This window comes from Oryctolagus cuniculus, chromosome 12 (genome assembly GCF_051225735.1).
Source record: "Oryctolagus cuniculus isolate XC-2025 breed Fujian yellow rabbit chromosome 12, ASM5122573v1, whole genome shotgun sequence".
NCBI classification, from domain to species: Eukaryota; Metazoa; Chordata; class Mammalia; order Lagomorpha; family Leporidae; genus Oryctolagus; species Oryctolagus cuniculus.
The window spans coordinates 103,773,710-103,798,699 of NC_142878.1; the positions used below are offsets into that span (position 1 = coordinate 103,773,710).

The 24,990-nt window shown below is 55.4% G+C and overlaps 1 protein-coding gene across 6 annotated transcripts in view; it reads right to left on the reverse strand.

Moving 5' to 3' along the window:
- The window catches only part of IL16 (interleukin 16), a 129,777-nt gene extending 113,151 nt beyond the window's left edge, over positions 1–16,626 (reverse strand). Inside the window, exons 1-2 of one of the 6 annotated variants that reach the window (XR_016217648.1) lie at positions 16,552–16,626; positions 16,035–16,143 (exon numbers count right to left, since the gene is read on the reverse strand). Coding sequence is in view for 3 of the 6 variants with exons in the window: in XM_089309522.1 (XP_089165648.1) it covers positions 947–1,039 (93 nt within the window). In the remaining 3 variants the exon portion in view is untranslated. Of the gene's footprint in view, positions 1–946; positions 1,147–16,034; positions 16,456–16,551 lie in introns of those variants that run through there. The other 5 variants (XM_008275284.5, XM_089309523.1, XM_089309522.1 and 2 more) reach the window with 5 other exon arrangements.
- Between the last annotated feature and the right edge of the window lie 8,364 nt (positions 16,627–24,990).

Sequence of the window (24,990 nt, forward strand, 5' to 3'; positions counted from 1 at the left end):
GCTTCACTGGGGTGGTGCCTGTCAGGGTTCCGCAGGTGCCTGGGACACGGCGGGGCTCAGGAAGCAGCGGGGCTCCAAGTGTCATTCCTAAGCCTCACTGGGGGTTGAACAGACCAGAGGCCAACCACCGACCCACGCGGAGAGCCTCCTGCCCCTCTCCTGTCCCTGTGGCCAGCTGTGCTCAGAAATGTGGATGCCCCTTAACTGCAGGACAGAGAGGAAGGGGCAAAGGGGACAAAGCCCTGCACTAGGGAGCTTGGAGCAGGAGGAAGGGGAGCCCCAGAGACAGCAGCTTGCACAGCTGCTTAGGGAAGTCCCATGGGAGTTTGAACTGGGGGGCCCTGGGGATGGATCAGCAGGAAACGGAAAGATTCCGCCTGACAGAGGAGCAGGTGCTTCTCTGTGTCCCCAGGGAACACATCTGGGCTTTCAGCTCGGTGATCTTGTCCTCCAAGAGCAGGAAGCCAACAGACTTCGGGACCAAACCCTCACCCACCCCAGGCCTGACGCAGCGCAGCAATCAGGGAGGGTACCGACTGCCAAGTGACTGACAGGCAGGGAGGACACCGCGGGCAGAGGCATCGGGGCTGCTCCCCACAGTGCTCGCTGCCCTGGGCCTCCCTCTGCCCGCCTCTCTTCCACCTCCTTCCACATGCCCAGGGCCAGGGAGGAAAGCAGGCTGCAAAGTCAAAATCCTGGGGTCGCACCCTCCAGCGCTACAGGTGCAGGGCAGATGGCACCTCTCTGCCCGCCCCCACCTCCAGATGGGGCTTTCTTCTGCACCTCGGGGTCACACGCGGTGGCACAGCAATCCGTGCCCTAGCGCCCCTGGCATCTGCTCCTGCCCCTATCCAGTATAGCTCCCAAATACGAAAGCAAGTCCTAGCAACCAAGACCCTCCTCATTCACCTCGGAGAGGCCAGCCACCCCGGGGACATCCACTCACCTGCTGCCCACCTACCTCCCCACGCACAGCCCCCCGGGACTGCCTCCTCCCTCGCTTCTCCCGCCAGTGGCCCAGCAGGGACCGCAGCACCATCGATCCTGCCGCTGGAGGCCCAAGAATGAGAAATGCCAGCTCGGCTCTCAAAGGCAAGCCTCGGAGTCAGACCCAGCTCTCACGGCGGCAACTCTGCGCTCCTCTCTGCCCTCCCCACCTGCTCTGCACCGGTGACTCGGAGCAAACGTGTCCAAGCTGGCATGGACTTGCTCGGAGACTCCCCACCGGAGCCATCTGACTCCTCCACGTGAGAAGGATCCGTCCAAACGGGGGCTGCCGGCGCTGGCAAGGTCGGCCTCGGAACACAGCCACCATCTGCCGCACCGCAGAGTACCCCGGGGAGCCAGCCCCAGCCCGGAGCCGCGGAGCCACACTGAAGCGCTGGGCCAGCTCCAAGCCGCTTGGCCTTCCGTGGGCAACATGGAAGCCACTGGAAAGGCAACAAGGGAACAAGCACTGCTCTCAGGGTTGCAGTGTGCCCAGCTATTTCATAACCGTCACCCCCAACACCACCACCATCGGTGCAGCCGGAGCTGCCATGTCCATTTTACAGTCAAAGATATTGCTGCACCAAATTTCGCTGAGCGCCTGCTTACCACGCACCGTGATGGGTGACCTTGGTCGTGGCCAGTCACTGGCTCAGCAAAGTCAGGCAACTTTCTTAAGGCCACACAGCCAGCAACGGCCCTCTGGCTCCACAGCCCTGGTCTCTCGGTCTCACAACACCAGAGCGGCTCTCGAGAGTGTGTGGAACCCAGCAGTCCTCAAGGCTGCGCATCAAGCCAGCATTTGCTGAAAATGCAGATTCTCGGGCCCCGCGCTGTCTTCACAGGCCCTCCCGGTGCCCCTGGTGCGTGCTCAAGACCTAACTCGTTCCAAATGTGTTGAGAACAGCAGTGCCCAGAGAGGACACACTTGGGTACGTCCCCTTGGGATCGTGGGTCCCACTGGAATTGCTGTCCTGGCCTCAGAGTGCCTTTCCCCCACCCACGGGCCCCTGAGAGGGCCGTATGTCAGGGTGACATCTAACCCAGCTGCCCCCAGAGAGCCTCCCACATGTCTCTCCTGAGCACAGCCTCTAGGACTCTCTCTTTACGGGGGCTGTGTTTCCTGGCATTCGGCGCTACCTGGCAGGGGAGGGGATGCATAATGAGGGTGTAGGTGCAGCCCGTAGGAAGCCCTGAAATGCCGCTGAGGCTGGGAGAACCAACCTCTGTAGGACCCCAGGCCGAGGTCACAAGCGAGGCCTGGGGGCGAGGAAGGAGGATAAAGCCACCTTTGTCCGCAGGTCTGGAAGGACAGTGCCCCATAACAGGGCGGAATCGGGACTGTGGGCCAGGAATTTCTCAAGTGCAGAGCACGGGATGGCAGTGTCGGCCCACACCCCCCGCCTCTCTCGCCATCCCTACGGCTGTCTTGGGCTGGTAGAGGGGTGATGGGGTGCCCCAGGCCTGGGGAGGCCAGCCCCAACCTTCCTGAATCATGAGGTCTAGGCAGGTCCCACAGCCCCCCACCTCGTGTCACTTGTACCTGAATCCAGCGCCTGCCTCTCCTCTCCCTCCACTGGCGCGCAACGCCTGTGTCCTTTCTTACTCTCCGAAGATGACTTTGTTCCAAAGTGTGGCTGAGCCCCTGCCCCAACCTCTCCCTCCGAGAACCAGGCTGATGTGCAGCTGGAGGTGGAATTCTGTCGCACCTGTGCCTTCCAGGACCTCCTGCAGGAAAGGAAGGGAGTCTCCCCCATGCCCAGCACCCCGAGGCCAGCTGGCTGCTGGCCCGAAGAAAGGGGGGGAAGACACAGCCAGGAGCACCCCTCCTCAGTTAGAGCTGGGCATCCCAGTGCCACTAGGGGTACAGTCAAGTGTCTTCTGCACCAGCTTATCACACTGCAGCTTTAGCTTGTGCACCTGCCAGACTACACCAGAAATCTCCTCCCGCAGTGTCCTTGATAGACAGACTAGAGGAGGAAGTCCCCACCCCCAATTGTTAGAAACAACTGCGTGGGGGCCGGTGCCGTGGCATAGCAGGTAAAGCCACTGCTTGAGACACCAGCATCCCCACATAGGTGCCGGTTCAAGTCCCGGCTGCTCCACTTCCGATCCAGCTCCCTGCTAATGTGCCTGGGGAAGCAGTGGAAGATGACCCAAATGCTTGGGCCCCTGCACCCACATGGGAGACCTAGAAGAAGCTCCTGGCTTTGGAATGGCATAGATCTGGCTGTTGTGGTTATTTGGGGAGTAAATCAGCAAATGGAAGATCTCTCTCTCTCTCTCTCTCTCTCTCTCTCTAATTCTGCTTTTCAAATAAATAAATCTTTTATTAAAAAACATAACCGGCCGGCGCCACAGCTCAGTAGGCTAATCCTCCACCTTGTGGCGCCGGCACTCCAGGTTCTAGTCCCGGTTGGGGCGCCGGATTCTGTCCCGGTTGCCCCTCTTCCAGGCCAGCTCTCTGCTGTGGCCAGGGAGTGCAGTGGAGGATGGCCCAAGTGCTTGGGCCCTGCACCCCATGGGAGACCAGGAGAAGCACCTGGCTCCTGCCATCGGATCAGCGCGGTGCACTGGCTGCAGCGCGCCTATCACGGCGGCCATTGGAGGGTGAACCAACGGCAAAAGGAAGACCTTTCTCTCTGTCTCTCTCTCTCACTGTCCACTCTGCCTGTCTATATATATATATATATATATATATATATATATATCCAAGCATTCCATTCACGATTGCAATTTTTCCTCACTGTGAAAATCAATCAAAATTTGCCTCCACGTGGCCATCCCTAATGGTACTCGTGCCGGGACACAGCTCAGCTTCCAATCCCGGAAGGATGGTGACCACTGGCAGATGGGGAGCACTTCCTCTCCTCTTAACCTCTCAGCAACACCATGAGCCAGGCAGGTTCTGAGTTGACACCCATTTCACAGGTGGAAAGAGCAAGGCCCAGAGAACAAGCAGCTTACCTCTCTGGGGCACATGGCTGCTGAGAGGCAGAGCAGCAAGTGAAACCCGTCTGTGTGCCTGCATCAGAGCTGAGTGCTGACTTTGTCTCGGGCAATGCTGCCCGGGAGGCCTGGGAAGAGGGGACATCCCAGGGAAGGCGGCTCCCTGTTGGCCGCTCTAGCCCATGGAGCTTTGGAAATCTCTTCGGCGGTGACTCTGATGCTTGATGAAGCTTTATAACCATCACACGACAGCAGGGGACTTCAGAAATTGGTGGGGAAAGAGAATTGAAACATAAGCTTCTTTTGGTGCCAAAATTTTTTAAATGCGTGCCTAAGTTTTTCTTAATATATACTTTCCACGGGCTTTTGAAACACCCTTGCGGTTTTTAAATGATACCCTCCCCTTATTTTATTCTTTTTTAATTAATTATGTAATTGAGAGGCAGAGAGACAGAGAAAGTTCCCATTTGCTGGTTGGACTTCCCAAATGCTCTCAACAGCCCAGCCAAAGCCAGGAGCCAGCAACCCAATCCAGGTCTCCAGGAGATCCAGGTACTGAGTCATCGGCCCCGCCTCCCCCGGCCAGCATTAGCAGGAAGCTAGAGTTGGGAACAGGTGAGCCAACTCGGGATTTGGGTTTTTAGATGGCAGCTATACCAGTGTCTCAACTCCTAGGCCAACACCTCTCCTCCCCTCCCCTTTCTAATTATAGAAGCAATACACACTTGTAGCCAGTGACAGTTCTCAGACAGCAATGGGAAAAGTGTGTCCTTTTTTAAGACAACACAGTGGGGTCCTGGCCCATTTTGATCAAGCAGGAGCCACGAGGGAGCCTGCGCTCACAGCAGCGTCGAGTGTCCACTCCTGCCACCGTCTCTGTGCGCTTCAGCAGGCCCTGTTAGCTTTCGGAGCCTCAGTCTCCAGGTCCACACAATGGACAATCCCCCAGCAATCTGACCAGGCGATTCGGTGGTCTAAGCAGGAAGTCTTCGGAGTGCTTTAAACATCCCGGGCAATTCTTTATGTTGTGAACCTGAGGACCCCATGTGTGTTGCCATAATGCAGAATAAAATGTAACCATTTCGATCAGAAATGTAATGTCTTGGCATAAGGATACATTCGCTAACCACTTAGCAGGTTCAGCTCGCAGAGCTGGCTGAGGCTGGGCCTCGAGGGTCGTGCATGTTCAAGGTCATGCAGCTGGAGTGCCCCCTCCAGGGCTCTTTCCCTCCCCCTGCCCCCATGCCACCATGCTCGGGGCTCAGCGGCACAAGGACACCTCCATCTCAGCCATGCCGCCATCTTGCTGGCTTCTCTTCTTCCAACTTGCCCCCTCCTAGCCTGCTTCCTTGCAGAGTCATTTGCCTTCCCAGTACGGTACAGGAACATCAAGCCCCTGCAGGCAGCCCCACAGGTGGGCACGCCATGCACCTGCCAACGACTCCCGAATTCCCATCCCAGCCCTGCATGGGCATCTTCCTGAACTCTAACTCTTTTTCCCTACCACTCACTCACTATCTTCCACAGTCACACTTGATTTCCCCTGAAGCAAAACGTCTTTCTTTCCCAAACGTCCATGTTTTGGTGATTGTCACAGACACCCACCAACTGCCCAAGCCAGAAAAAAAAAAAAAAAGTCAAGGAATTAAGACATGGGTTTGGAAGCCAGAATTCCTGGCATCCTCACGCAGGCTTGTCCCAGGCCAGGAGCACAGCACAGGCAGATGAAGTGGTGCCTCCCTGTGGCTTTCTCAGGGACAGGATGGTTACCGCGTGAGCACCTAACCTTGCAAGAGCAGCTGTTAGGTTAAGTAAGGTCACCCTGTAAAGTTCTTAGCTGGCATTGTGGTGCAGTGGGTTAAGCCACTGCCTGCAGCACCGGCATCCCATATCAGAGCACCAGTTCGATTCCCAGCTGCTCCGCTTCCAATCCAGCTCCCTGCTAATGCACCTGGGAAAGCGGTAGCAGATAGCCCAAGTGCTTGGAGTCCCTGCCACCCACATGAGAGACCCAGATGGAATTCCTGGCTCCTGGCTCCTGGCATCAGCCTGGACCAAACCCGGCTGTTGGGACCATTTGGGGAGTGTCATTCTGCTTTTCAAATTAATTAATTAATTAAAGAGCCAGAAGGCCAGGGTAAGGAGAGAAAAAGAGTGTGGCGAGGCAGGTGGGCGTTATCTGAAAAAAGCAATGCAAAGTCTGGGGTAAGGGCCGTGGAGGCAGAGCCCAGGGCATCGCCTGGCCATCAACAGGCTCTGTCGTGTACAACGCACAGGGCACACGTTGCACGGGGCACTTTGCAAAGCCTTGGAATGCAGAGCACAGAGAAGGAACTGTCACGGAAGCCTGAGCCCCAGAAAGCGACCATGTCTCACAGCAGCTCATGACCCTGCTAAAGCCAGAGGATGGCGGAGGGGACATCTGGTGTGGGGGTGGGGAGGGGCTGCCTGGAAAGTGAGGGCTTTCGGAACCACTTTTCTGGAAACCTGAATCTGCTCTGAAAAGTCACATGGACTCAGCATTTCAGGAGAACCTTTTCTTTCTTTATTTTTTTTATTTTTATTTTTATTGACAGGTAGAGTTACAGAGAGAGAGAGAGAGAGAAAGGTCTTCCTTCCATTGGCTCACTCCCCAGACGGCCACCGTGGCCGGCGCTGCGCCAATCCGAAGCCAGGAGCCAGGTGCTTCCTCCTGGTCTCCCATGCAGGTGCAGGGCCCAAGCACTTGGGCCATCCTCCACTGCACTCCCAGGCCACAGCAGAGAGCTGCACTGGAAGAGGAGCAACCGGGACTAGAACCCGGTGCACATATGGGATGCCGGCGCCGCAGGCAGAGGATTAACCAAGTGAGCCATGGCACTAGCCCCTCAAGAGAATCTTGAACAGCAATGAGGGGCCCTGAGACTTGGCCACAGGACAGCGGTTCTATGCCATTTGCATTTCAAGAGATCCACCTGGTTGCCTGTGGAGGCCACAGTAGGGAGAAGGTGAAGTCTCTTTTGGGGGTGCAACCACCCAAAGTCACTGGGAGTAACATAGAGGAGGCAGGGAGGAAACAGAATTAGAAAAGCTTGGCCCTCCCAGAGCCTTATTCCATATGTGCTTTTCCTTCTTTCTTTAAAAAATATTTATTTATTTGAAAGGTAGAGTGACAGAGAGAGTGAAAGAGAATCTCTCATTCACTGGTTCACTTCCCAAATGGTCACAACGGCCAGGGCTGGGCCAGGATGCAGCCAGGAGCCAGGAACTCCTTAGGGGTCTTCCTTGTGCCTGGCAGGGGCCCCAGTACTTGGGCCATCCTCCACTGCCTTCCCTGGCACGCCGGCAAGAAGCAGGGTGGGAGACAGAGCAGCTGGGACCCCAATCGGTGCTCCAGTGGTTGCAGGCAGCAGCTTAACCGGCCGTGCCTCCACACCGGCCCCCGCGAGCTCATTCCTGAAACAGCCAAGTGCATGGCACCCCACGGCTTGGTTGCTGCCTCCTCCAGGACATTTCGGGTCCCAGACCTCTCCGTGCCTGGCTCCTTCCTGCCTCTGTGTCCTACATGGGACATACACAGGCCACCCGGGCCACACCAGCCCCATGCACTCCCTATCGCCTCCCCCTTTGCCAGTGTCTTGCTGGTCTGCATGTACCATCGATATGAGCTCCCCAAAGAGGGACCTCCAAGTCTCGCCCACTGCAGCGTCCCCAGCAGTGCCTGGCCCCGAAAGGTCCCATAAACAGTGAGTGAATGAATCAACCCATAACTGAAGGAATAAATAAATGACCAGGGCCCGGTCACGGCTTGCTGCGTTTGTTTGTGTTTCAGAGTTTACAAAGAGCTCTTGCACACATCTCCTTTGACTCATTTATGTGAGCAGGCTCGGGTTTAAATGGAGCTTTAAAAGCGCATCCATGGGACCGGTGCCATGGCATAGCGGATAAAGCCACTGCCTGCAGTGCCTGCATCCCATATGGGTGCTGGTTCGAGACCCGGCTGCTCCACTTGCAATCCAGGTCTCTGCTATGGACTGGGAAAGCAGTAGAAGATGGCCCAAGTGTTTGGACCCCTGCACCCGTGTGAGACATGGAGGAAGCTCCTGGCTCTGGGGAGTGAACCAATGGATCTCTCTCTCTCTCTCTCTCTCTCTCTCTCTCTCTCTCTCCCCCCCCCCTCTGCTTTCTGTAACTCCTCCCTTCAAATAAATAAATAAATCTTTAAAAAGCACTCTCAGTCCTATAATTCCCTGTGGCCACAGAAGAGACAGGGGGGAAACAGAGTTAGGCACCAAGAGCGTTGATGACCGTATGGAAGGGACACACGCAGTCCCGTGGCCAAGCCCCAGCTATGGGACGAGAGGAATGCTGCTGGAGACACACAGCTCTGGCTGACCCACAGAAACAAGAGCCACTTGTGCAGCCCCCGCTGGGGGCCTGACCCGATGTCCCCACAGGAAACCTGCAAGGTTGATGCCATCGTTATCTGCATGACGAAGACAGAAGAAGAGGAACAACTTTCCCAAGACACAGAGGCAGGAGGGGAGCCCAAGTGTATCTGAAGACCAAGCCCAGGCACTCCTGGTCCTTCCAACAGAGCTGAGTCATACGGGGACTTCAGGGAGCTCACAGCACAGCCGCGTCCCGTATCAGAGGGCTGGGATTCAAGTCTCTGCTCTGCTTGATTCCACCTTGCTGCTAACGTTACACCCTGGGAGGCAGCAGAGGATGGCCCAAGCGCATGGGTCCCTACCACCAGTGTGAGAGACCTGGATGGAGTTCCTGGCTCCTGGCTTCAGCCCAACACGGGGCTGTTGTGGGCAGTTGAGGAGTGAATCAGCAGCGGGGGGCTCACTCTCTGTCATCTGGTTGCCTTTTAAAATAATTCAATTTAAAAGATTTATTTATTTATTTATTTATTATTTAAGTCAGAATTACACACAGAGAGAGGAGAGGCAGAGAGAGAGAGAGAGGTCTCCATCCGCTGGTTCACTCCCCAGTTGGCCACAGCGGCCGGAGCTGTGCTGATCTGAAGCCAGGAGCCAGGAGCTTCTTCTGGGTCTCCCACACAGGTGCAGGGTCCCAAGCACTTGGGCCATCTTCTACTGCTTTCCCAGGCCATAGCAGAGAGCTGGATCGGAAGAGGAACAGCTGGGACTAGAACCGGCGCCCATAAGGGATGCCGGCACTGCAGGCGGAGGTTTAACCTACTGCACCATGGCACCGACCCTGAGAAAAACCTTTAAAAAATGTTTTGAAACTCCGGTACCTTCTCTCCATCACACATATTCCATGAGTGTTATGAAGGCCCCTCGTAAACACACCCAAGCTGGGCACTGGGGGACGGCTCCCCCTGCCCACCACACACGTGGGCTCAGCAAGGGCTAAACACCCAAGCTGCAGGGAGTGGCCGGAGCTCGGCTGCTGCTATGTCAAGGCCAAGGTTAGGATGGGTCATGTGGCACCAGCACCTGCTGACACGGAGGGGGTGGGGACTGATGCAGGGCACACCCAGGGGAGACTCGGGGCGGGGGTGAGGGGTGTCTCCACCCTGCAGGGCAGCGGTGGGACCCGTGTGCTCTGCTCAGGGCCCTGCCTTTTACAAGGCTGTGGGGAGCAGCCAAGCCCCTCATCTCTGCCAGCCCTGCCGGGATGCCACAGATGCCCCAGCCGTGGGCCCAGCCCCTCCCGTGTGTTTGCAGAGCAGCCAAGGGCAGAAGCCGCGGTGGCCGGGCCAGGCCGTGCCAGGCAGCTCCTGGGCCCTCTTGTCTTTCTACCCACACAAGCATCTGGGCAATGCTGTGTCCTGCCCTGCCTCTGGAAGCCACATTTTTCAAGGTTAAGAAATCTCTCCTTTCTTTCCTTAATTTGTTATTCTCATGACAACGCTGACTCAGTAGGCAGAAATGTGCAATCCCACCCCAAGGTCACGGGCCTATCTCTCCCGTGCCTGCACTTTCTCTGTCTCCGCAGGTCAGAGCGCTCTGCCCCTGCTTCCTAGCTGGCTGTCACGTGTTTCAAGCCCCCCCCCAGTCACCTCTTCCAGGAAGCCTTCCCAGATAGCCCCACCCAACTCACAGTTTCACTTGGGAGCTGCCCCTTTGGGGCTGAGTTCTCTCATCTATGAGGCTGCCTCACCTTGCCACTGTGAGCTCTGGAGGCCTAGAACCGGGTCTCACGTCCCAGTCAGCCTGGGCATGTGTGTGCTACATAGCTGTTGGGGGAAGGGAAGAGACGGGGAGGAGGGAGAGGCACAAAAGACACAAAAGGGGGGGGGGTGTCTGCGTGCCCGCTGCACACACCCAGACGATGTACCCATATCAGGTGGGTCTTTCAACAGCGCGTAGGAAATAGAACGAAAGGTTAAGTCCGCGTGCAGACAATGTTGAAAACCGTGTATTGTTTTCAGTAATGTATGCTTCTCATGAACTTTTGGAAGGCAGCCTCCCATGCACAGACTTCAAGAATTATTTGCACACAGAGGCTGGTGTCATTGTGCAGTGGGTGCAGCCCGTGCCCGCAGGGCCCCTGCACCCACATGGGAAACCCAGATGGAGTTCCCGACTCCTGGTTTTGGCCTGGCCATTTGCAGAGTGCAACAGTGAATCTCTCTCTCTCTCTCTCTCTCTCTCGTCTCTACCTCTCTCCATAACCTTCCCTGTAAAATAAATATTTTACTAAAAAAACTATTTGCCCCCAAATACACTTGTCTTTCAATCCTGTTTTTTATGAACATCATGGTGCAGGGATTCCTGTGGACAGGAATCCAGCTCGCTGTAGTGGGCGCGTGCACAACCCAGTACGAGAGCAAGGCACACACTGAACACAGCGCCGGTCCAGGAGTCCAGCGGCCTGAGCTGCTGTGTGTCCTGGGAAAAGCGTCAAGCTTCTCATCTGGACAGGGGGTTATTACAAGACTTAAATACATGCTGGCAGCTCTGGCTGCCATCACACAGTGGTGGTTCAGCAAGTACCCGCTCTGCCTCCCCCTCCCCACCCCTGCAGTGCCCCCTGTAAGCTCTCTGCGTGGGGAAGTAGAACACAGTGAGGCATGGAGCAAGGAGCCCGTGGACCCCTCCATCTTAGTGCCCTAGCATCAAAGCCACCCTACACATCTACAACCCAGTGTTCACTGCCTCTCACCAGTGGGAGATGGGACCGATTGCCTCCACACTCGATCTTAGCCAAAAGGCCAAGAAGAGGTACACTCACTGTCTCCAGACCCCAGGGCCAGCCTGAACCGTGGCAGGAAGTGCAAGAGCAGCCCTGGAGGGGGCATCTTGGCGACCATCACCTGTCTCAGGATCCACAGGGACCCACAGAAGGCTGCCAGGACACATGAGTGTACCCAGAGCCTTGGACCATTCTCATCACGAGGGGTCTGGTTCTTTTGACGCGGCACCTGTTCTTTCCCTCTGCCCAGCCTGTTCTCAACCCCACTGTCAGAACCTGGAGCTGCAACCCTGCCCCCATGCCAGTGAGAATCTGCACTGCTCTATCTTGCTCCCCACCTCCCACCACCACCACTTTGTTTTAAATGTCTTATTTGTTTACTTAAAAGGCAGAGTGACAGAGAGAGAGGAGAGAGAGGGAGAGGTGAAAAGAGAGAGAGAGAGATCTTCCATCCACTGGTTCTCTCTTCAATACCCTCAATAGCCAAAACTGGGCCAGGTCAGATCCAGGATCCAGGAACTCCATCCAGTTCTCCCACATGGGTGGCCAAGAACTTGGTATACCTCCTGCTGCCTCTCAGGTGCACTGGCAGGGAGCTGGATTGGAGGCTGACAGGGGACTCCCTCCCAGGCACTAGCTGCAGTTTAACCTGCTGTACGATAACACCCAGCTTTGCTTGCCTTTAGCCTTTGTCTCAGAACAACCTACTGCCTGCTGGTGCTGCCGCTCCCCTAGCCCAGGCTCCAGTCAAAGTCTGCCCTTGAACCCATCGTGAGGCCTGCGCACCACAGCTGGGGCCTTCACGGCCTTGGGAAGACAAAGCAGGCACTAGGCCTTGTTGAAGCAGGCCTTTCGATTCAGCGACACATTGCATGCCAGCAGGAAGTCCTGAGCTCAACTGAGAAGGGGTCTGAGAGAAATTTCCTGGGTGATGGTGATGTTTTACATTTTGCTAGGCATTTGCCTTACACAGGAGTATATGGTTCAGCCAAATGGCTTGTGGGAGGTAGGTGCATTTCATTGTATGTGAATCTTACCTACAAGTAGAACAGTGAACAAATATTGAACTCGAGTTCATCATAAGCTGATGGCTGAAACTTAGCTGGAAATGCATCAAAATAAATAATAAATAAAGTGGAGGCGGGATAGAGATCTGGATATATACAGTAAACGTCACCTGTGAAAATCCAGCGAGCCCAGCTATGCAAGCCGACTGCATTGCTGGCTTTCCACATTTCTGTTCGGAGTTTTTTATAATATTTTGGACACAGTAAAGTCAAAGGGACACTAAGGAGGCTCTAAAGCAGGTGACAGTTCAGTCAATTATGGAACGGTGGCTCCTGAGAACTTGGGAGCCACCGAGAAGTTACCGGAGCTCAAGTCTCAGTGGGGACAGCAGCCTGCAGGGTAGGATGTGCACGCGGAGGTGCCACTGTGGCTTTCCGTGCATCTGTGTGACACCAGCCTTGCATACGAAGAGCACGGCCTTAAGAATGGAGCAATGGCCATGACGGCTCACTAGGCTAATCCTCCGCCTTGCAGCGCCGGCACACCGGGTTCTAGTCCCGGTCAGGGTGCCGGATTCTATCCCGGTTGCCCCTCTTCCAGGCCAGCTCTCTGCTGTGGCCCAGGAGTGCAGTGGAGGATGGCCCAAGTGCTTGGGCCCTGCACCCCATGGGAGACCAGGAGAAGCACCTGGCTCCTGCCATCGGATCAGCGCAGTGCGCCGGCCACAGCAGCCATTGGAGGGTAAACCAACGGCAAAGGAAGACCTCTCTGTCTCTCTCTCTCACCATCCACTCTGCCTGTCAAAAAAAAAAAAAAGAATGGAGCAGAATGGGTTCAACTCTCAGCCCTGCCCGTCACCACCTGCTTCAGGCAGAGCTGCCGGTGGGGCAGGGGGCTTTCCTGGGGTTGCAACCAGGGACGTGCAATTGGGGGCCTGCCTCCAGGTGTGGGAACGGAGGCAGCACATTGGGGCACAGAGAGAACCTTGTCCTACCAGCAAGAAGCTCTTGTCTCCCAAGCTAAGAAATCACTGTGGTTATTTTCATAAAAGACGCTGCTAGTAAAACAGACCGAATGGAAGAAGATTGACAGAACGCACAGAATAAGCCCTGTTCATCCCACTTCTAGATTTGCTTGGTGAATTCTCCACCCCTGCCCCAACCTAGCTCCCACTCCGCCTTCAGAACCCTTCCCCAACAGCACCTCCTCCAGGAAGTCCACCATGATCCACCAGACCAGCTCAGTTCCCCCAGCAGAGCCGTCCACAGCTCGGAACCCTCCCGGCCGCTGTGTCGATGTGCGTGCCCCTGTCGGCTCAATGTGTCCCGTTAGAGCCCAGCCCAGCGCCTGCAGCACAGAATGCTCTCAACAAACAATCTGTTGAAAATGAATTCCAAGTGACCGAGAAAGTGACTTCATCCTTTGCGCATGGAAAAATAAAGAGAAACCCGTACGGGTCGGGGAGGAGGGGAGTGAAACGCAGCCACATCCGTGTTTGCCCTGAGCGGCATCCTACGGCATCGTACGGGTCTGAAGGATCAGAGACACATGGCGGTGTCTCGGGGGTGGGGGGTCACCTTTGCCAGGAGAGGAATGTCAGGGTAGAGGAGCGGCGAGCATCAGCCCACTCCTCAAAGTCCCCTCCCCACTGCCCAGCCCCAGGCACGGCCTCCCTCTGCTTCCCACAGGCCCAGCCCCTCCCTGCTGACAGCTGGCCCCTGTCACAAGGTCCCCCAGAGGCAGGAACCGTGGCACTGGTGGCCCTGTGACCTTTGGGGGGGCGCGCCCAGTCCCAGGGTCAAGTGCTCAGAACCTGCACATGTGCGATGGCAGAGCGGGAGGGGTTCGGGAGGCATCTCCAGTTCACCCTGCTTCCACCCACTTTACAGATGGGCACGCTGAGTCCTAGGGAGGCGGCATATCCAAGGTCATGGAACTGCCTAACAGTTTAACCAGACGGGTGTCTATCCAAACATTTAACGCCCGATCTCCTGACAGCTGAACTCAGAGAGAAGAAGGCATTCAGTGAAATTCATTTTTTTCAATATTTACTTATTTATTTGAAAGGCAGTTACAGAGAAAGGGTGGAAAGGAGGGAGAGAGAAAAAGAGAAGAGAGAGAGGTTGCCTATCAAGTGGTTCACAACCCAAATGGCCACAACCCAGGGGCTGGACCACACTGAAGCCAGGAGTTCAATACTCCATCCAGGGCTCCCACGCAGGTCCAGGGGCCCAAGGACTTGGGCCATCATCTGCTGCCTTCTCAGGTGCATTAGATCAGAAAGCGGAGCAGCTGGGACTCGAATCAGGGTCCATGGGGAATGCCAGTGACCTAACACACCACCCCACTGATGAAATGCATTGAGTGGGATTTGGAAGGGGGGCGCCCAGGGGAGCCCACCTCACTAGGCACTAGGTAAGGCACTGGTTCCCACAGCTGACACCAGGGCTCCCTGGACAGCTCCAAACCAAGTACCTCTCCAGGAACCGTCCTCAGCCCCAGCCCCCGGGCACAGGGGCACAGAGCCCCGTGGGCTGGCTGGATCCACTGCCCGTGTCCAGTGCTGCCTCCCTCCCCTTGCTGGCACCCTCCGGGGAAATCCCCATGCACACACCTGCCTGCTATCTGGGAAACCTGCTCAGGGCCTGTAGGGCCTCCCTGGGCATGAAAGAGAGCTCACAGCACTGTGCTGCAGGGGCTAAGCTGCCGCGTGGGACGCCCGCCTCCCACGTCATCGGCTCTGCTTCCGATCCAGCTCCCTGCTGATGCACACCCTGGGAGGCAGCAGGCAAGGGCTGAAGCATTTGGGTTCCTGCTGCCCACGTGGGAGATCCAGATGGAGTCCCTGGCTCCCGGCTTTGGCTGTTGATGGCACTTGGGGAGTGAACCAGTGGGTGAAAGATTCTCTCTCTCTCTCCTCTCTCTTCTCTCTCTCTCTCTCTTTCTATCCCTCTACCTTTCAAATAAATAAAACTAAAAACCAGTTCCTTCAGCTCCTGACTTCCCGGCAGGTGGGAATGTATGGTGGCCGCAGAGAGGTTGAATTCCTCTCCCGAGAGGAAGCGGCCAGCGGGTCCCAGAGCCGGGTCCCCTGCGCCACCCCCTCCCCTCGCCGGCCTCCCGTCCCAGTTCGCAGGGGGGCTCCGCTGGACACTGGCCCAGATCGCCGTGGCCCCCCGCCGCATCTGCCTGGATTGGAAAGCCAGGCTGTGCCTTTGACTCTGCCTCTCTCTCCTTGTTAAAGAAAACCATGTGTTTATTCCCGATTGCCAAAGTTACAGCAGCACTGAAGTCTTGCCAGGGTGGACTTGAAAGCTTGCGCCAAAGGGTTAAAATCCTTCGCCCTGATGTCTGCTTACGTTTCCCAGCGAAAATGAAAGACTGCTGGTGGTGGTGGCGGCGGTGGGAGGGGGCTGTTCTGAGAAATGACCTCATCTATCAGTCCGTACCTGCTGGAAGCCAGGGGCTCCCCCCACCACCACCAGCTCTGCTCCGCGACTCTGTCCCCTCCAGGAGCCGAACAGCCCCCCTCCAACTGACCGGAGCTCAGCCGGTGGGGACCCCAAGAACTCTATCATTAAGAGTCTCCCCTGGCCCTGGGCGTGGCCAGCCACCCTCAAAGAGGACGTGAGGGCACTTAGAAAGCTGTCCCATCTCCGTGCCGATCCTTGGCCCCACTGCCCCCCACCCTGTGCGGTGAGCGCTCCTCAGCCCTCCGCGCACCGCCCGCCGGGTCCTGCTGCACCGCCCACGTGTGCACGCCCAGGCTCACACGTGTGCACACGCGTACTCACACGTGCGCACACACACTCACCCGCCACGGGGTCACCGCAAGCCAGGCTCCCGCCCCTGTGTTAGGAGGTCAGAGAGGCAAGGCGAGCCCCCACCACCACCCCCGCGTCCCACCTCCCCGGGCCCCCTCCCCGCCCGGTTCTTACCGTTCTCCCTTCTCGGGAAGACCCTCCGCTGCAGACTCATGCCCAGCCGGGCACGGTCCAGTCCCCGCACTCCAGGATCCAGCTGCCGTGGGGGGATCCCCAGCAGCCCCTAGCACGGGGTGGATTTGAATATGACTTAAAACTACAAAGTAACTCCTCGTTAGAACTGTTTTTCCCCAGCAGGGAGAGAGGGAGAAAAAAAAAATCCTCTCTCTCTGCCAGAAAATCTTTAACGTTTCACAACGGCCGCTTCCAGCTCCTGCCCGTCTTGGGAAGCCAATATGTATAAAGGCGATGCTATTTCACTGGCTCAAGCCCTTCCCTGCACCACAAACAGAAATGCAAAACCTCAGACTTTCCCTGGGACGCGGAGCTCTGTGTGGACATCCTTCCACTCCCTGGTCCCACCCCTGCCAAGCCCTCCGTCTCGGCACCCCCCACCCCTACGTGTTGCCTTTTTTTTTTTTTTAACTGCATCCTGGGGTGTTTCTGCGATGGCAGGGGACAAACACAACACCTCCGCTGCTTGCCCAGAATCGAAGTGATTCATCCTCTCCCTCGCACACACCACACACAAACACAGCCCCTGTGGAGTCCGAGTGAACACGCTTTTCATAAAATCTTCCTGGGGCGTGGACGGGGCGACGGCTGGTGAATGCAGCCTGTGTCCCGAGAAGGGCAGTGGGAGGTGGAGGCTGACTTTGGGCCAGACACACAGAAGGCGCCTGGGCCCCCACCCCCTCGCCAGGGCGCGCAGGGGAGGCCAGGAGAGGGGACGGATGGACGGACGGACGCTGCTGTGACATGCTTTGCCCACTTTCCCCCTGCCTGCCCTCTGCTTCCAGCAAACTTTATTTTTGGACAAGAAGCACTAGTATTTGAAACGGTCGATTGGGCTGCTGGGTTCAATAAATCTGAAAAGACCGGGAGAAGCCTGAAGGAGTGGGCAGGCAGAGCTGGAACCCAGGCAAGAGTGACAGCCGTGCTGTGACAAGGGTGCTGGGGCTTTCTGGACATGGTGGTGGGACATTGGCTGAAAGAGAGAGCCTCTCTTTGGGCGGAGACAGAAAGGAAAAAAAAAACTCACTAGGGAAGCCAGTGACAGCAACCCTGACTTTGTTCCTGGGTCATCTGTCCCTGCCAAGAGCCCCAGGTCTTCTTGGGTGGAAACTTGTCTGACTGATGTCACTCTGTCACTCAGGGCCACACAGTGACTGTCCCTGTCCCCAAATAGACCTGCGGTAAGTAATGAGGGTGCTGGAACACTCCCCGAGAGTGGCCCTCACTCCAGGGCAGCGATGGGTGCCGAGCGAGGGCTTCCTGGTGCCAGCCCAGGCTATGCGACAGCAGGTGCCATGGCTGTGCCCTGAGCACAAGAACCAGACTCTGCCCTGGGATTCGGTCACCCCCAGCTGCAGCAACACTAGGAAATAAGCTGGAGGAACAGGCCATGAGTGGCAGAAACTGAGACAAAATCATAGAGGAAGACTAACTGTCGCAGGAAGCTGCCTGTGTTCTCTTGTAGATGAATAGAACAGCTTACAAAACAGGTGTACAGCATGGTGCACCAGCAGAGAGAAAACTGGATTGGTTCAGTGGAGCAGCTGGTTTTTTTGTTTTTATCTGCATCACGAGCTTCCCGGTGTCCTTTGGGGTTCCCACGATCATCCTGTTACCCTCACAATTCAAGGGATAGCAATAGTTCCCAACTCGTGCCATTTTTAAGATGATAACATTTTTTAAAGATATTTTTATTTATTTGAAAGGCAGAGTTAGAGAGAGAGAGAGAGAGCACCATGGGTTCACTCCCCAAATGGCCACAATGACTGGGGCTCAGCCAAGCCAAAGCCAGGAGCCAGGAGCTTCAACAGGCCTCCCATGTAGGCACAGGGACCCAAGCTCTTGGTCTGTCTTCCACTCCTTTACCAGGCGCGTTAGCAGAGAGCTGAGTTGGAAGGGATGCTGGTGTCGCAAGTAGCACCTTAACCCGATGCACTACAATGCCAACCCTAACAGATGTGTTTTTAAATTAAAAAAAAAAAATGCAGCCAGTATTGTGGTCCTGAGAATTAAGCTGCTGCCCGTGATGCCAGCATCCTGTGTCGGAGCACCTGTTCCAGGCCTGGCTACTCTGCTTCTGATCCAGCTCCCTGCTAATGCACCTGAGAAGAGAGTAGAAGTTGGCCCAACTGCTTGGGCCTCAGCACCCACATGGGAGACCCAGATGGGGTCCCTGGGCCCTGGCTTCAGCCTGGCCTAGCACTGGCTGTTTGTGGGCATTTCAGGAGTGACCCGGTGAATGGAAGCTCTGCTCTCGTTCTCACTCTCACTCTGCCTTTAAATAAATAAGTAAATCTTTTAAAAAAATAAATTGCCTAAGGGTTGTCCAAAAAAAAAATATCAAGTCAACTCGTGGGCTGTGAATTCTGAAGCCGACTTTGTTAAATCAGTAGTGAAAATGGCAATGTTGAAAGCCATGGCTTTGATCCTAAGAAGGAGCCTTTGACAAGGGAGTGGCTGCTGGGAGTGGTGGGCGGAGTCATGGTCTATCCAGAGATGTCCACATCCTGATCCCAGGGTCCCGTGACTGTGTCACATGCTGGGGAGGGAAGATTGCAGTTAGAGTTAAGGATGTGACCTCAGAGGAAAGGGATTAACTTGGTCATCCAGATGGGCCCAATGTGCTCACAAGAGTCCTGAAGAGGGAGGCAGAAGAGCTGAGAGAGAGACGTGAAGATGCGATGCTGACACTGGCTTTACAGATTGAGAAGAGGCTGCAAGCAGTGGAACGCAGGAGGCCCCCGGGGAGGAGCACCTGCCCCCAACACGTAGATTTCTGATCCACCCAACTGTGACACAACGCCTTGTCGTTTGAAGCAGCAACACTGGTGGTGAATACACTTGAATTTGTTTTTTATTTTGCTTGCTTGTTTTTTAAATATTTACTTATTCATTTATTTGAAAGTCAGAGTTACAGAGAAAGGGGGAGAGGCAGAGAAAAGAGAAGAGAGAGAGATTTTCCATCTGCTGGTTCACTCCCCAAGTGGCCCCCAACAGCCAGGGCTGAGCCAGGCGGAAGCCAGGAGTTCCTTCCTGGTCTCCCACATGGATGGCAGGGGCCCAGGCACGTGGGCCACTTTCCACTGCCTTCCCAGGTGCATTAGCAGGGAGCTAGATCAGAAGTGGAGCAGCCAGGACTTGAACCAGAGCCCATGTGGGATGCTGGCATCACAGGCATTGGCTTTACCTGCTCCACCACTGTCCCGGGCTCTTATTTTGCTTGTTTCTTTGATGTCAAAACCTTGGCTTTCATCATGAAGACAAAAGCCCGAAGGACTCAAAGCACAGAATTGATATCATAACATACAGATTTTGGAAGGCTGCGGGCTAATATCCGAAATGTGCTTTGCTCGTTCAAAGGGAGTTAAAAGCCTACCCAACTGGAGGAGGACAGGGTTCACAGCCTACATACAGGCTGGGGCTCTGGTGGACAGTGAAGACAGGAGCTGGGAATCAGAAAACCGTGTCCCACTTCCTGCCCGAGGTCCTGGGAGAAAAGAGCCTCATCTGAGTGGCATGGGTCCATCAGGAGTGAGGCGTCCCCCTGGGATGTTTGGACAAACTGGGATGCCCTCAGGGGTAGGAGAGCCGCTGAGGGTCTCCTGTGCCTCACAGGGGTACTCAGAGCTGGTGGGTCAGCATCCACACAGAGTTTGTGACAAGAATGGACCCTCCCAGAACACAGGAGAGGCTGGGGACAGTTCCAATTCCATCTGCAGAGAGTTCCAGCAAAGAGGTCCCCCAGGAGCCACACGCCCCTGCCCAATGCCACCATCTTCCATCGCTCCAAGGCAGGGCGAGTCCTGAGCTGATAGGATGCCTACGGGGGAATACTGGGTTTTGAATCAGGAGTGACTAAACTTGCTTTGAATTGACAGAGTTAATTTTCCGTATTCTCCAGAAATGGGGGTGGGGAGAATCTGTGTTAAGTTCAAGTACAGAGCCAGCACCACGGCTCACTAGGCTAATCCTCTGCACCCCAGGTTCTAGTCCCGGCTGGGGCACCGAATTCTGTCCCGGTTGCTCCTCTTCCAGTCCAGCTCTCTGCTGTGGCCCAGGAAGGCAGTGGAGGATGGCCCAAGTGCTTGGGCCCTGCACCTGCATGGGAGACCAGGAGGAAGCACCTGGCTCCTGGCTTGGGACCAGCGCAGCGCGCTGGCCGTAGCAGCCATTTTGAGGGGTGAACCAACGAAAAAGGAAGACCTTTCTCTCTGTCTCTCTCACACTGCCTGTCCGAAGTTCAAGTAAAGAGAAATAGAATAGGCTGCACCTTCAGACGTGGTCTCTGTAAACACACCGAAGTGTGAACAGAGGTTCTCTCTGGCTGGCAAGGCGATGAGTGCCGGTGCTTCTTCTCTGAACTACCCGAGGTGGCTGCTCCAAAAGGAATAGATTCTGCTTTATCTTGTGGGAGGTGAGAGAGGCGGGGGAAGGAGGAGGAAATATTTAAATAAATAGGGAGCTATAGTCCTTGGGAGATCAAATCTATGCGTAGAGGAAGATGCTGAATTCCCAATGGGCAAGAGATCTTTGCTTCGTCCCCTGATTTATCCCAAGTGCCTAGAACGTGGCACATGGCAGATACTCAAAAAATATTTGCACAATGGTTTCGTCCACCAATGCGCACGCCTTTAAGATGATGGAAAGCCCAGACTTTGGCATTGGTGAGGTCTTCATCCATCCTGAGTGCTCGAGGAATCTGGTGGGGCGTTAGGGATGCTGCCCTGGGAGCCCAACACCATGTCCTTTGAAGCTGACATTTCCGAGGTTTGTCGCAGCAGTGAACTTAGGACAGAGCTGCAAGCACAGGGCTCTTGGTCCCTCGGTTAGAGGGTCCCGTGCACATGTGTCTGAGATGGAAGACCCTTGGCACCGACTTCTCAGATTCTGGCCACCACCAGCTCCAAGCAGAAGCCCCCTCTTCCCTCCCCAAGCACCATGCTTCCTTGCACAACTCCTGCCTATTAAAATGTGGCCCCAACGCGAGTGAAGGGAGTGGGGGTGGGGTCACGTGGCACCCTCTGGATTCCCATCACAGATCCTAAGGGAAGAGCTAGAGTGTGGGAGCCTTTGGTCCACTTCCCCATTCTTTCTCTGTGACCTGTTCCCAGCCACAAATCTGAATCTTTGCCACCCTTTCTCTGCACCCAAGCGACAGAGCCTGCATCTTTGGGTCACAGCCACCCAGGAGGTTACACAAAGAGAGGTCCCATCTCTCATGGGTGAACCCACCTGGGTTCAACCACCCACCCTGCCACTCTCAGTCCTCCTCCTGGCTGCTGACTGTGCCTCACCCAGCAGCACCCCCTACTGGCCATCCAGGGCTATCACCCTGAGACCATGAACTTGCTGAGGTCCCCATCTACTCAGGAGGACCCTGGGCTGAGCTCACTTGAGAACAGCTACGCTTCCTTGGCTGGTCCTTGTAGCCACTCCCGCTCCAGCCGCTCAGGGGCTATGGCCACTTCCAGCTGCAGGCTGGTCCCTACCCAGCCCTAGGCCAATCCTGACCAGGCAGCCAGGAGAGCCAAGAGAGCTGGGCCGGAGAGGCCCACAGGGACCCCCACGGCTGTGGGCAAAAAATCTGCCATGCTTGGAGGCCACGCAGGCTCCGTGTGTGGGCCAAGCCTGCCTCTCACTTTCGCTGACCGGCCTGTCCATGCCCTGAGGACCTGCCCTGATCCCTGTTTGGGCTGCACATTCTGTCTGGTTTGGCGGCCTCTGGCGTGGAGACCGGCCCGTGCACCCCGCCCCTGCTCCCTTCTCCCAAATCCACGGGCTGCTGCCCTTCTGATTCCAATCCCACTACTTCCCAGGGCACACAGCCCACATGGAACCCAGCCACTCCACACCCTGTTATACAACGTCCCAGGGTGTTCTCTGAGGGCCAGGCCTACAGCAGCCTCAGGAGATGTTCTCACAGCCAGCTTCCTCCCAGGTCCCCTTGCAGGATCTCTGAGGTCCCAGCTGATGTCAATTCACACTTAACACCTCAGAGAGCGTGGAGCCACTGTGTGCCCACGTCTCACCCCAAGGTCACCAAGCTCTAAGTCCTCCCTTCTTCATCCTCCGGCCTCCCCGTACAGCAGCTGGCCTGCAGCACCCTGCAAGCTCTGTAGCCAGAGACATCAGCACACGCACAGACAGAGCCACACCACATGGCATGACACGTGAGGGCTTGTGGGAACCTTGACCCTCTCCGGCTAGTTCAGGGAAAGCCGTGAGCCACTTTTCAGTCTACCGTATAACCATTAACCCAGACACCTCCAACTCTGCAGATGGCAAATGCACCTACAAAAGCCAATGCTCATTCATTTTCAAATCGTCACTGCCTCCGTCACTTATCTTTTGCCTTCGCAAAATTATACAGACAGCTTCTGATACCAATGGACAATGCTGCAAACGCTTTACCGATTTTTCAACATTCACGTTAAGGATGGACGGAGCCCTGTGCAATGTTCAAGGGAGGGCCAAAAACAAAAATGTCCAGTCTACCCCCTCTAACGTGGGAGATTTGGCAATCCCAGATCTCAGCGGCAAATCCAGAGATGCCCTCAGGTCATCTGGAATGTGCTGGAAGCCACGACACCTGCTTAACTGTTAACTGCTTAGCAAGGACGGTCAATACGCCTACGTGCTGCCTGTTACCAAGAACTGCCCTATGACCCACATCGTCGCTCGATCCTGTCATCTCCCCATTTCCCAGATGTAGAAACAGAGGCTCAGAGGGGTTGGGGGATTGCCCAACGTCTCAGAGCTGAGAACTGACAGGGGCAGGATTTATGCCCCCAAATTCTCATGTAAAGACCAGAAAAGTGCCAGATAAATGAGACATCTCACCCTGGCTGAAAGCAGGTGACCAGTCTGTCGCCATGGCCCCTGGCCTCCCCTTTCCCCCTCCAGCCCAGGCCCCCGGAGCTCAGCTGAGCCCTTCATGGAAATCCTTGCCCTAAATCAGCCCTGCCACCATGCACCTGGGAATGCAGAGGTCTAGCATGAGTCGCCCTAGGGCAAAGAGTGACAGAACTAGTGAGGGTTTGGAAGATCACCCACACCAACCACACCTCTGCCACTAGGGTTCCAACTCACCTGCCGGCCGATGGCAGAGAAGTCGAAAGCACTTCCGCTGTGATCATTCTGCTGCCTGCCAAGCCTGGAAAGCAGAGCCCAGAGTGGGACTGGGGTGGGGTCCCCTTGGCCCACAGGGGCTCCCAGGCAAGGAGACATAGCAAATTCCAGGGCAGGGTGAAACTTGCTCCATCAATCTCTCATCCGCTTTGTACTCTGAAAGCACCTTCATGCATGCCTTATCTCATCTTGTGTTTTTAATTTATCATCAATATTTTCTGCAGACCCCCAGATAAAAATGTCGCCTTGCATTCTGGAAGCCTTTTATTGTTCTCATGCATAGACATAGATTTTATTCCTCTTTCTCTAGGGCCAATGGAGAAATCCCACAAATGCTGAGTTGACTATAGATGCATTCCCAGCAGCAAGCACGGGTCACAGGGGAGCGACACACGGTCACGTGTGGCATCAGGAAGTCGGTCCAGTGCAGCCGAGATTTCTTAGGCGCTTGCACTGAGCCAGGAGCCATGCTGTGGGGTTACCAGGGTGGACAGTCCCTATGCCTGTGCACCAGCAATGTGTCCTCAGAGGTAGAACAGGACACCAGCATTTGCCAGCCCTTTGTCGACTGCTCCAGCTGCTCCCTGTTAGCTCTGCCCCTGTGGCCCCAGCCCTACTGTTTTTCTCCATCTTCTTCCCATTTCAAAATTGAGCATCGATGGACAGGACCCAGGGACCCCTAGACTCCAGGACCTTCCTCCTTGGGCTCTAGTTCCTCTGTCTCGAGGGATGAAGCAGACTCTTTGAGTTAGGGTACCAGCTGCCCTGAGTTTTATAAGAGGATGTGACAGTCAAGATTGGGCCTGGACACTAAGAGATGGAGAAGTCCTATACAGGAGATTGTATGAACAATGGCAATGGTAATGGTGGAGATGATGGTGGTGGTGGCCATGATAGCAGTGGTAATGGTGGTGATGATGGTGGTGGTGATAATGATGGTAGTGATGGTGATGGTAGTGATGGTGATGGTGGTGGTGGTAGTGGTGGTGATGGTGGTGATGATGGTGGTAGTGATGATGGTGGTGGTGATGATGATGGTGGTAGTAGTGGTGATGATGGTGGTGGTGGTAGTGATGATGGTGGTGGTGATGATGATGGTGGTGGTGATGATGGTGGTAGTGATGGTGATGGTGGTGGTGGTAGTGGTGGTGATGGTAGTGATGATGGTAGTGGTGGTGGTGATGATGGTGGTAGTGATGATGATGATGGTGGTGGTGGTGATGATGATAGTAGTAGTGATGGTGATGGTGGTGGTGGTAGTGGTGGTGATGGTAGTGATGATGGTGGTGGTGGTGGTGATGATGGTGGTAGTGATGATGATGATGGTGGTGGTGGTGATGATGATAGTAGTAGTGATGATGATGGTGGTGGTGATGGTGATGATGGTGGTAGTGATGATGGTGGTGGTGATGATGATGGTGGTAGTAGTGATGATGATGGTGGTGGTGATGATGATGGTGGTAGTGATGGTGATGGTGGTGGTGGTAGTGGTGGTGATGGTAGTGATGATGGTGGTGGTGGTGATTATGGTGGTAGTAGTGATGATGATGGTGGTGGTGATGGTGATGATGGTGGTAGTGATGATGGTGGTGGTGGTGGTGGTGATGATGGTGACAACAAAGACCATTTCCCAAGTGATTACTTTCAGGACCAGCCGCACAGCTAATGCTTCACATTTGTCACCACAGCTTGGTTGCCCCCCCCAGTCTAAACAAGAAGGCAGATAAGGAACTCACAGTCTGTCCACCGACACTGGTGGCTGCCCTCT